Raw genomic sequence first — 13,775 nt, 5'->3', positions numbered from 1 at the left:
ACTACATGCTCAATAACTACTTGTTAACTAGGTAGCAAGTTAGTTACTCCTCATATCTTGGAGAGAAGAAACTCTTTTTATCTTTGTTGATCATTCATTGATTTGCCTAAAGAGGCAAGAATCTCAAATAGTCTTGTGGGCAAGGATATATATATATATATATATATGTGTGTATATATATATATATATATACACACATATATATATAAAAACTTCACTAGAACCTTAATATCATCAATTACATACTAATCCCTGAAAATATTTTACCCTTTTATTAAAGAAAATATGTAGGTCCCCACTGCATATTTTTAAAGCAGAGATTCTTTATTTGTGTTCATCCATGGATTCTTAAACAGCTCATAAATAGATTTCAGGGACTCTATTTGGAGGGAACAAATTGCATCTTTATTTTCACTAACTTTTAAGCAAAATTTGTATTTCCTTCAATTATTTAAACACATTATTCCAAGAAAGGATCCATAGATTTTGCCAGACTGCTAAAGGAGTCCATGACACAAAAAAGATTAAGAACATCTACTCAAAAGACAGTAAAAAGGAAAAAATAGTAATATAATTTTTTGTATATTTTAAATATAACTGTAAATAATAAATATAAATAAAATTAGAAAGCCTTTCTTTTCTCCCTTGTACTTGGAAAAAAAGAAGTCTAATTCCTCTAATATACTAAATCATAAGAATTATATTAGATCATCTCTGTAATTTATATTATCAAATTTGAAAGAATGTTTTGGTATATTTTTTGAAAGAATATGAAGGGATAAATTTAGAAAACAAAATGGCTGTAAAATATATGAACCCACAAGCAGTAGGCAGAGAGAGACTACATTGTATTTTTGAAGCAATGACTAAGGTTGTCCAGATGGAGCTAACATCATAAATATATCATTTAAACTATATAACCTATGACAGTATTTGTGATTCATGTGAGACATATATAGATTGTCAGTGTGATTGATTGACTCATTAACTCATTTGTTCATTCATTAATTTCTCAAGCATTTACTGATATAGTAAGGAGACCACATGTCTGGAAAGTGGTAGAATTTGTATTCCAATCTCAGGAGGTTTTCATTGGTTTTCCCTGGGTCTTTGGGCAAATTAGCTAAACTCTCTATGCTTTCTTAAATGTCATTGGCATAGTGATCTCTTCTTGGCCTATCACATGGAAATATTGTGAGACTTTCATTGGACAAATAAGTAAAAGGCTTTTGAAATAACTCAAAACACTTTATAAATCACAAATAACCTATTATATTTGTTTTACAATCACCAACCATAATTTTATATACTATGAAATACATATTATAGTGAATACCTTAATATAATTACTTATAATAACAATGATGATAATAAATGTTTAAAAATAACCCTGCATATTATTGAATAGCACTAAAAATACCATTGATATTAGCTGCTTGGTTAATGCCTTTTGTTCAAAATGAAGAACATTCATTTAAATTATTTCTGGGTACATTTTATAAAAAATGTGATGAAAGATGAGGTTACCATGTAAAACTAATAAATCATATTAGAAGGCCACGAGTTGAAAAAAAAATAATGTTGCAGTTTGAGAGAATCCTGAGACTTTTTAAGGTCAGTAACTTTGAAAGGTTACTGATCTTCATCTGGAAAAATACAAAAACCTAAATTAAAAAATGAGCAGATTGAAAAATCTTTAGACTATATGGAGCTACAATGAATATATTGGTCTCAAATAGAACTGTGATTTTTGTCATATTTAGAAACAACCTTCCAGAGATAAAAAAAAATAGAGCTCATGTAAGTTGTTAACAATGTTCCTTAGGCCCATTCATAATTTTGGTTATGTACCTATTTCACTTAATTGGTATATATTATCTTCATCACTTTTAGACCAGGCTGTGATTAATGTTTGTGTATGTACTCTGGCATTTTAAGTAACAGTTTGAGAACTTAATCTGAAGTCCAATTTTAGTGAATTAGCCTAGTTTAACCTGGCAAATTAAACAATACTATATGAATGTTTCTTGTAACTACACTATTGAAAAAAGTCAATTCTAAGCTATTTGAAAAGATGATGATGGTGAAGGAAATTGTGATTATAGTGTTGAAATTCATATGATGTTATATAACATAAAAATGAAATCGCTAATCCTAAAAGGTGAATTTTTATAAAGATCCTAAAGTTGACTAGCTGCTGAATCTTGAGCAGATTAGTAAACTTTGTTTTGTCATTGTCCAAAATTTGTAAAAACTCTCAACTGAGGTGTAGTTGACAGCTCCATGTGGGTTTTCTAGTTAGGGTAAAATACTCTGGACTTTAGGAAGTATTTTGCTACATCCTGTTGAAGCAGCTGTGGTCTGTGAGTTTTGAAGACAAACTAAGTTATTTTGCCAAGTTAGTCTGTGCACTGAATTCATTTCTTCAGGATGTTTTCCTGCTAACAACAATAATGCATATTCTGTATTGTCAGGACCCATGTGGTTGTTAAAAATAAGTTTCTTTTTACTGTTCAGCTGTGCTAATAGACTTGCTTCACTATTAACAGATACTTATATGTGTAAGGATATTCACATACAGAAAGAACCTTTCAAAATTGTTAAAACTCCCCTTGGATTTATAGATTCCACGGCCATGGATAAATTTACAATGAGGTCATAGGTAAAAAGAAAGACTCCATATATAGTACTATCTGTGGAGGCAGAGAATGAGAAACAAAGTAGATGCTTATCTCTTGGGGAATGGAGAAAACATTCATGGCACATAGAAATAATTGCTCCAGTTTACTATTTCCCTATTAATTTTAACTGCATTCATTTTGTTTATGCAAATGCTTTAGAATTTTATATAATCAAATCTGTCAATTTTATCTTCTATGATCCTCTTTATCTCTTGTTTGAGCATGAACTCTTACTCTTTAGATCGTAAAAGGCATCTCCTTCCTTGTTTCTTTAATTTGTTAAGGATGTAACCTTTTATGTCTTTCACACATCCATTTGGAGCTTATCTAGTTTATACACACACACGTATATATAAATATGCATATATATGTATATGTTGACCTAAACTTACTTTCTGCCAAACTGCATTAGAGATTTTGAAGCAAGTCCTTACCCCCAGCACTGTGGCTTTGGGGTTTAATAAACACTGTTAACATAGGTCATTTATTTTTGTGTGTTGTGTATTTATCTGTTTGATTAATTGAGTATTCTTTTTTTTTAATTGCTACCAAATATTATTATGGTAAACTTTGTAATATGGTACTCCTAGATCCCCTTCCTTACCACTTTTTTTCAATATTTCCTTGGAGATTCTTCACTTATTCAGATAACTTTTGTTGTAATTTTTCTAGCTCCATAAAGTAATCTTTTAGCAGTGTCCTTGGCATGACACTGAACAAATGAATTAATTTACATAGTGTTATCATTATTATTATATTGGCATTGAGTGATCAAGAGCAATGAATATTTCTCCAATTATTTATTTCAACTTGTATTTTTATCAAGAGTCTTGTAGTTATACAAGCTCTCATTTCATAGATGAGCAAACTTGGGACAATGAGAAATTAAGAAACTTGTTCTAGAGCTGGTATCCAGAGCTCTCATGTCCTTTCCTGCTTTTTTTCACTGCAGCACAACTCTGAGCACAAGTACAAACAAAGCTTTTTACTATACCACATTACTTCTTGATACTCCAGAAATTTTTATTTAATGATATCAGATGATTTTGTTGATTTTTACAAAAGGAAAGAAAAGAAAGAGTATTGTCAAAGACAGAAGGAAAAAAGTTTGTATTTTGTTTTTTGCAATCTGGGGAGCAGCAGTTCTCAATATGAAGGAAGCTTTTTTTTTCCCAATTGGAAAATCTGATCCCCCTAGAGAGAGATGGAGAATATCATGTGACATTTGGTTGAATGGAGTTTCTAGAGGAAGTGGAAACCCTGTGAAAAAGTAAGTTAAGGTAAATAAATTACTTTTATAAATACTTTTTTTCTTATAGTAACATGTGGAAGAAGTGAAAGGGAGAAAGTTTAGATTAAATATGAAGAAAAATTTCCTAAGTAACTTTACAGCTATTGAGTTCCTGGTAAAGATTATATAGTCTTTTTTTAGAGGATTCATCCATGGGATTAAAAGTTGGATTTGATGACTTTTAAAGTCCCTTTGAACTTTAAAATTCTGATTGTAAAGAATGTTTGTAAACATAGTCAACATTTAAGTGTTAATAATGTAAAACTGCACTAAAGCTTTTGGTACCTTCTTGATATATAAGGATCTGTGTATATGTATACCCATGTATAAATAAATACCCATTAAAATATCATTTTTGTTGTTGTGTCATTTTAGTTGTGTCCAACTTTTTGTGAGTACATTTTGCAAAGATACTGGAGTGGGACCTAACTACCCTTAAATATATAACATTATAATGGTAATATTGATACTGTATAGTATCCTATTAATGGGCACTTGGATAGTACAATGGAAAGAGTACTGATCTTGGAGTAGGAAGACTTATCTTCATGAGTTCAAATCTGACCACAGACACTTGCTAGCTGTGTGACTCTGGGCAAGTCACTTAACTCTGTTTGCCTTAGTTCCTCATATGTAAAATGAGCTGGAGAAGGAAATAGCAAACTACTCTAGTATCTCTGCCAAGAAACTCAAATGAAGCATAAAAAGAAAGACCAGATAGAAAAAATGATTAAACAACATATTATATGTCATATTACTACAACAATATATAGGACTACACATGTTAATACTATAGAATGGGATTTTTAATGTTAAAGATTAGATGACACTTTGAATTACTGAAATGTAATGATGTTTTTGGCTGAGGCAAATATTTTTACTTTGATGCGGTCTAGAATTGAGAATAGAAGGATATGTTTGTACTTTTCTGAAATTCTGAGAATTTCCTTCATAGGGAAATGTTATTTCCTGAGAGTCTTTCCTTTTAATTATACCTAATTACTAAGTCCTTCGATGTAGGTTTTAAAATAAGAACTCTGTACAAGTGTATTTCATTCAGGAGGCTTAAGCTCCTTAAGTAGATAACTTGGGTGGTTCAATATATTGTCAAGCTTTAAATGAAAAAAAAAAAAAGCTCTTTAGATTGTCTTCCTGTATTATTTGCTCTAGCTACAACATCACTTGTTATAGGTAGATTTGACTCTTTCTAATGAAAGATTATGAAGTCCAATGCCATTATTTCTAGCTCATGTGGGTTCCTAATGATGTAATTGGGAAGTGGGGGGTATAGAGGGATTAGTATTATAAATTAAGAGGACATTAATCCTCTTAACAATTAATATGGACCTGGTATCTGCATTATTCCAGCATGGCAGAATTCTATTAAGGAAATTAGATGTGCCTTTTGGTAAAGTGTGTACATGTGTCTGAAAGTCAGGAAACATTGCATTTTCTTCATTTTGCTTCTACTGAGCAAGCAACAGTTAGGCTTTATCAATCTCCAAAATTCCTTTTCTGCCTTTTGATCCTGTGAGAGTTTATACTGTCATAGAGCCGCTGCTTGTCTGCCTTCTTTCATCTTCTCCTTTTGGAGTGCTAGCATGATTAAGACATATAAAAGACAGGATTCAAACTGACTAAAAGCTTCAGCCACCTTCTTCGTCTTTGTTAAATTACTTTTTTTTCATGTAAGATTTCATTCTAAACATTAAATGGTAAACTCTTTGAGGTATCATGCAAGAAACTGTAACCTGCACAGAACAATTAATGAAATGTGGCCTGAATGGTGGTAATAAACAATAGTCAATAAACATTAAGGGCCTATTATGTGCTAGTCACTTTGCCAAATCCTAGTATATAAAAAAGGGGGGAAAAAACCAGCCTCTTCCCCCCTCCCAAGAAGGTCTTTATTTAATGAGGGAGACAACAGGCAGATAAATATAGCAAATTCTCTATTGGAGTTTGTGCTGTAATATGAAAATGAATATATAATCATGTAGGATTATAGAATGAAGAAATATAGCAAGACATATAATCAAATGATAGATTCTAAGTGTGTTACTGTGTCCCTGTTTATCGGTGACTTCCCATCATTGAAAAGTGACACACATACTGCAATTTTGAAAAGTGGCAGTGGTTTCATGTTCATCATTGTGAGAAAAGAATTCAGTTAGCATTCAGTTACAACTCTTTGAAGTTTCATTAATCTGCATGAAGAATCTTTTGAGGCACATCACTAGTTCATTGAATGACTTAGTGGACATGTTTGCAGCATGTCATACAATAGAAGTCCAAAAAAAAAATACTAGTTTAGAGGGCAAGAGACAGGAATTCTAGGTAGTTTTACCACTAACTTGCTTTGTTATCTTGGAAAATTCAACAATTTAAATACAAAGAAGAAAATGAAATATCCCTTCTTCTCAAGGAGCTTACACTCTACTGAGAGGGATAGAACATGCACAATATTAAGTAAATACAAAATCATACCATGTAATTTCAAGAAGAGAGGACTAATAGGGGGAATCAGGAAAGGCTTTATATATAAGAGCTTGAAGGAAGCTAGGGATTCTGAGAGGTGGAGATAAGGAAGAACTACATATAAGACATGGAGGAGTGCTTGTGCAGATAGATGGTTCTGGGAGGTGAAAAGTTATGTACCAGGAACAATTAGTAAGCTAGTTAGACTTAGAATAGAGTATATGAAGAACAGTAATAAGAAATGAGATTGGAAAGGGAGACTGGAGCCAGTGTGTCTGGAAGATTGACACTCTGAAAGAGTGACAGGAGCTGGGAAGTAAATACAAAATCATATTATGTAATTTCAAGAAGAGAGGACTAATAGGGGGAATCAGGAAAGGTCTTTTATATATATGAGCTTATTTTCCTAGTATTAGTATCTTTTAAAAAATTCTCCTCATTCATCGAAAAGTAATAGGAGTTGGGAAGTTCTTTTTTCTTATTCCTTCTCTCTTATGTAACCATAATTTTATCATGCAATAACGCTCATGATAGCTAGTGTTAGGATATAACATTCCCTTGGGACATTCCATCACTCTGAGAGACTATGGAAATTTTTGTGAAACAATCTTTCGGGAGTTGTTGAATGCCCTGAAATGCCACATGTAAAAAAATCACATGTATGATTTTGGATCCTTGAAAAGTCAGGTTATCCCTGTAGATTAAATCAAATAGAACTATGGAATAATATTACAAGGCAGTATTTATAGATTTCTGTTAAATTTTGCATGATGCTTTACATATATCAACTGACTTAAGTAAGATACATACAATTAGAAATCTTTACAGACAAACTTGAATTCATGCCAAGAAACTCAGTATGTGATGGGTGAAAGATTTCTAGTGTCATCCCAATTTTTGTATTAATTTTATATCAATTTTTATATCAATTAAAAGTCCTAAAAGCATGTGATTTAAAACGTGACAGATTTGAGATTGAAGTCCAACTCTTTGATACTGATCGATTTCATCAATATCTTTTATTTCAGATTGTAAAGCAAGCCTCCTAGGCACAAATATTTCCTGGTGATCATATTTGATAATGAATATAAGGGCAATGGGATAACTTAGAATACACATATGTATGTGTGTATAGGCCATGACATTTTACCAATAAGTATTTGTTTGCAAAGAATAGTATCAGAGAAACAAAAGTAAAAGAACAACAGCATCAACAACAAAACTTCCACTATTTTTCCAAACAGAAAGAAGAAAGCAAAGTGGGAGAGGGTATGCTTTTTACTCAAATGTACTTTTTTCTGAAATCATTATTATCTTCTCATTGTTTCATATTATTTCAGATAAAATATATGTCATAGGGACATATAGATCAGGACAAATGTAATTAAAATAATATAAAACCAATTTACTAAGGAAAAGTTAAAGGAAGGAAGGATATTTACCCTGGAAAAGAGACAGACTTTCTATGCATTTAGTTATGAAAAGAATGTTGACCTCACAATTCCTGTGAATGACTAAAAAAAGGAAATCTATTTCAAGTTCAGCAGGAAAGATACTTAAGAGTTTGATGAAATTCTAAAAGAGGTCAATAAAGAAGGTTTTAAAGTTACTTTTAGAATTTTTTTTAAAGGACAGGATTTTTTTTTTGAGGTAGGAGACTAACCTAAGTGTTCTTGGTCATTGTCTTGAAGTCTGCTTTTTCATTGTCTTTTTATGTACCTGTGACTCTTGGACTTTTCTTTAGCATTGCTCTTAATTCAACTTTCTCCTGGACTTCCATTAACTTTGGTTCTACTTGATTCATGAAGTATGTTTTTATTTTAATCCATTAAAATTATTTTTCCTCCCCTAAGGAAATAATAACAAAAGGTAACTTTTACATAGTGTTTTGAACAGCAGAAATGGGGCAGGAATCAGGAAGACCTGAGTTCAAATTTGACCTCAGATACTTATTAGTTGTATAAGCCTGGGCAAGTCCCTTAACCTTGTTTGCTTCAGTTTCCTTATCTATAAAGTGAGCTGGACAAGGAAATGGCAAACCATTCCAGTATTTGTGCCAATAAAATCCCAAATGGCGTCACAGTGACTCAGACTCAACAGAAAAATGGTTCAACAACAAGAAACAACAGCAAATATAATACATTTTATAAACATCTCTCATTTCAACTTCACAACAATATTGATTGGTAGGTATTATTGTTATCCCCATTTTATAGATGATGAACCTGAGACACACCAGAGGTTAAATGACCTATCCAGGGTCACAAAGAATATCTAAGGAAGAATTTTAATTTGGGCTTTCCTGACTTGACATCTAACACTTCATGCACTATTCTCCTTTATTGCTCATTCAGAATTCATTTTCAAGTATTTCTTAAGGCATATGTACAACTATTATGTCTAATTTAGAGATAAAGTAGCAGAAGTTGTGAGTTTTTTTTTAAGATCCTATAGAAGTGACTTCTACTACTGTGATAATATTCCATATTTTTTCTTATTTTCTCGAACAAAATAAGTTCATCTGTGTCTTGAAATAGTCTAATACTTTGTAATTTTACCATTGGCTGAAATTGTATTCCTGAAAATGAGATGGAAAACTTCTTTCTGTTTTTTCTCTTTTTATTCCACCCACTGGCTTTTTTTTAATCCCCTTGTATCTATCTATGATAGTTTCCTTTGCTTGAAGGGTTTTGAAAGACTAGCTTGTTTTGACTGGAGTTGGTTCTAACCTGGGGAGACATGTATGAAATGAGGCACAATTAAGTGAGAAGAAACAGGGGAATACTGTAAAACAACAATATTGTAGTGATGACCTACTATGAATGACATAGCTATTCTGTTTAATACAATGATCCAAGACAGTTCTGAAGGAAAAATGCTATCCACCACCAGAGAGAAAACTAATGAACTCTGAGTTCAAATTGAATCATTTTTCCCACTTTCTTTTTTTGTCTATATTTCCTCCCCAAAATGACTAATATAGAAATTTTTTGTGTGATTTCTCATATATAATTGATATCATATCAATTGCCATTGCAAGCAGCTAGCTGGTAGACAGAGAGCTGGGCCTGAAACCAAGAAGATTTATCTTTATGAATACAAATATGGTCTCAGCCATTTATTTCTAGTTTGTTATCCTGTGCAAATCACTTAACCCTGTTTGCTTCAGTCCACCCTGTTCATTTTACAATTTAAGAAACTGAAATCTAGAGAAATGACTTGTCCAAGATCACACAAGTAGTAAGAGGGAGATACAAATTCTGACTCCAAAATCCAACATATTTTTCTACTGTATCTTGCTGCCTTTCAAAATGAAAAAAGAATAAAGGGGAAAAATAGCAGTTTGGTTTATATCAGCTTATTCATAAGCATTTAGTAAACCCCTATTATGCTGTTCAAGATGCTACAAATACAAATAATCCTTCCCGCCTTAAATAAAACCAACCCCCAAACCAAATCTGTCCTTGGCCTCAGGAAATTGAGTAATCAAACACCTGGTGATTAAAATGTCACTGTCTTAGAATCTTCAAAGGTATTATGCATTTAGTTCTTCACAGAACACAAATTTATGTGGGGAAAGAGAACTTTTTTGCTCCATCTAATTCTATCATCTTTTGATGTTTTCAGTGAAAAGTTCATTCCACAATGAAATCAGTGTTCTGTTTCTAGGAAATTGTAGAATTCTCTCTGAGGAATTAGAGATATATCCATGAGTATTACCTGAACAATTTACCCTAAGGAGTAGGGAGGGCCTCAGAATACAAAATGTTCTAGAAACATTTTACATAAAAGTTGCTTCACTGGCTTGCATTATATATATACATTTTAACACTTGAAGAGATCTGTGATCTTATCACAGAGTGAGTACACCTTAGGCACTATATAAGAATTTTGAAAGTATTTAATAATATTACAAGATTTATTGTTCTTTATGCCTGGACTCCTTTTCAAAGTGAACTTTTAAGGAGAAATAGGAACAAATTACTCCATGGTGGTGTTATTTCAGTAGAAATGTTATCTTTTCCAGATGACGCCAAATACTTCATAGACACTGGAATATGTTACTCCTCCCCCATCACTCTTGGGGTTTCTAACAACTGGAAAGGTTAAAAGAAAGCTTCTTCTTCATATCCCAGGAACAAGTTGAATGTGAGTGAGACAGAAAAGTAGAAGCAAATGGAAAAATGAGATCCATTGTTTTTAGTGATGAGGAAGTTATAGTTAATGTTTTAATACTACTAAATAATCAGATAATACTATTAAAAGTAGTAGAAATTTATCCCTTATCCCCTCCTTCAGAAAACAAGGAAATCTCTAGAACAATGTTGTTCTACTTTTTGATCAAATGATTAATTTTGCTAAAAATCAGTTCTTTTACTTTCCTTTGGAGGGTATACAACAGAACTTATTTCAAGCAATCATTATGGGAGTCACAGAGTTCTGAGAACAGGGACAGTAATATTCTTTTTTATTATTAATTAAAGCTTTTTGTTTACAAAACATATGCATAGGTAATTTTTCAACATTGACCCTTGTGAAGCCTTCTGGTCCACATTATCCCCTCCTTTCCCCCACTCCCTTCCCTAGATGGTAGGTAGTTCAATACATGTTAAATATATTAAAATATGTGTTAAATCTAATATGTGTATACATATTTATATAGTTATCTTGCTACACAAGAAAAATCAGATCAAGAAGGAAGAAAAAAACTGAGAAAGAAAACAAAATGCAAGCAAACAACAAAAAGAGTGAGAATGCTATGTTGTGGTCCACCCTCATTTCCCATAGTTCTCTCTCTGGGTGTAGATGGCTCTCTTCATCACTGAGCATTTGGAACTGGTTTGAATCATCTCATTGTCTCCCCATGGGGGGGCAGTAATATTCTAATATGCTACTGGGATAGAGATGAAGGTCCAGACTAGAGTTGCCATGGGATGAAGATTCAACCTTTTAGTTATCTATCGCTCACTTCCTTCTTTCTTCTACATGCAACTCTGGTGGCATCTCCTGTGGGGAAACGTTCTTCATTCTCCTAGTTATAAGTTGTCTCTCTCTTCTCACATTCTTTTGTTTGTTTATCTGGTTACAGGTTGCTCTTTACTCTGCTCCCTCTCTCCTCAGTAAAATGTAAGCTTCTTGAGGGCAGGACCTGTTTTTCATTTATGTTTTTGTAGCCCCAGCACCTAGTACAGAGACTTGCTAGGCAGTAGATTCTGATAAATGTTGCATTAAACTGTATTTGACAGGTTCATTAATCATCATGTGAACAACATCTTTGAGGAACCACAACATGTATGTGTCTCATTGATCTGATACTTTTTAATCATAGTGGCAATGCCTGTTTGATTAAGAGCTTCGTGTAAATTTTCCCCTAGTGTTGTTTAAGGACTATAGAGATAAAATGAATAAGCACTATTTATTATCACCATAATATATATGGGTATATACACATACTCACACACAATCACATACACACCCACACATACACCTTTGTGAGAGTGTAAATGTAAAATTAGGTGAGTTATGAGAAAAATTGAATATTAATGGAATACAAAATGGTTATATATAATACCCATTCTGTATCTTTTTCAGATTCATAGCCAAACCATGTGCCTTAGGGCTTAACATTCAGGCCAATGGACCACAGAAAGCCCAGCCTAATGCCATTCTGGAAAAGGTCTTCACTGCAATTACAAAGGTATGATATTCACTTATGATCTTAGTTATCACAATTACAAAATCAATCAGTTAACAGTCTTTGATTTATTTTTAGCCCCTTCCTTGTGCTAAACAAATAGATTGTCCAAAAGCATTGCTTAAATTGGCAAAATATAAATTGGCAGAGGAGAATTAATTTGTAGACAAAAAAGGGTATCAACAAGTTTATTAAGGGTTACTTTATCCTCAGAGTGCAGGAAAACCAGTCTTTTCACTCATGCTTGAAAAACCCTTCTGCTTTGTCAATGATAAATTATATTCTCTTCCCCTTTTTATTTCATGTGATATATAGGAAAAGGTATGAAGCCTGTGTCTAAGTGATGCAGAGTATATGATTTGTTCTTATATGGAAAAGCTAATTGGTGCTGATGGCAGTATCTCTTCTTGGGCTTCTCAAAAACACGCTAGAAGAGTAAACTTCAATTGGTATCAGATGCAAGGTATAGAGAAAACAAGATAAAACTGATGGCAAAAATAAAGCAATATAAAACATGATAGTACCACCAGAGACATAACAAAAAGAAGAAGCTGAGCATAGAAAGTAATATGAGACATGTGACAAAAACATAGAGGTGATGGTTCAGTCAATAAGTTTTTATTAAATACCAGGCATATATGAAAGTCATTGCACCAGGTGCTGGTGATAAAAAGATAAAAATGAAATAATCCCTGCCTTGATTATATTATGTTGATAGAGACATATATACATATACATATGCTATATAAACATAGTCAAAATATTTACAAAATAAATACAAAATAATTTTGAGAGGGGATGAAGACATTCATAGCTGAAAGAATCGGGAAAAATAAAATAAAATTCAAAGGGGAAGGGATCTTTCTGAGAACAACTGAGAAAGCAAACAAAGTACTAAATACTAGTAAGTAAAAAGACAAAACAAAACAAGAAAATTCTTAGGTACAGTATACTGATAGTAGATTTAGTAGTCATATATAAATAGAGAGGAATTAAAGATTTATACACTTTTACAGTTGGAGGTGATCTCAGAGGTCATCTCAGGCAATGCATACCTCACCTAGAATCTCTTTTACAATTCCCCCCAAGTTGTCATCTAGTACCTCTACTGTAAGACCTTGAGTGAGGCAGAATTTATTTATTCTGGAGGCAACCCATTCTATTTCTAGAAAGTTTCATGGAAGATTTTTTTCTCTTACATTGAACCTAAATTTGCTTTTTTGCCACTTCCACATAACTCCTATCATACTCCTGTAAAGTTAAAAGAAAACAAATGGACTTCCTCTGATACATTTCAGCCCTTCAATTTTTCCCCTCAATCGTATTTTTTTTCCAATCATATATAAGGAACTTCAATATTCATTTTTATAAGATTTTGAGTTCCAAATTTTTTTCTCTTTCCCTTCCTTGCCTTCCCATTCCCAAGACAACAAACAATTTGATATGTTATACATATACAAACATTTTAAGAGCATTTCCATAACAGTTACATTGTGAAAGAAAAATCAGAACAAAGGGAAAAAACACAAGAAAAAGCAAACCAAAAAAGGGTGAAAATACTATGCTCTGACCCACATTCATTCTTCATAGTTCTCTTTCTGGATGTGCATGGCATTTTCCATCCCAAATC

General features: G+C 32.5%; 1 protein-coding gene across 2 annotated transcripts in view; it reads left to right on the top strand.

The window, feature by feature from the left end:
* Positions 1-13,775, top strand: part of CERS6 (ceramide synthase 6) — a 291,619-nt gene that overhangs the window by 56,922 nt on the left and 220,922 nt on the right. For both annotated transcript variants that reach the window (XM_051986225.1, XM_051986224.1), the window contains exon 2: positions 12,043-12,148. In XM_051986225.1, coding sequence (XP_051842185.1) covers positions 12,043-12,148 — 106 coding nt within the window. The remainder of the gene's footprint in view (positions 1-12,042; positions 12,149-13,775) is intronic.

Source organism: Antechinus flavipes, chromosome 3 (genome assembly GCF_016432865.1).
Source record: "Antechinus flavipes isolate AdamAnt ecotype Samford, QLD, Australia chromosome 3, AdamAnt_v2, whole genome shotgun sequence".
Classification (NCBI taxonomy): Eukaryota; Metazoa; Chordata; class Mammalia; order Dasyuromorphia; family Dasyuridae; genus Antechinus; species Antechinus flavipes.
This window is presented reverse-complemented; position numbering and strand designations above follow the sequence as displayed.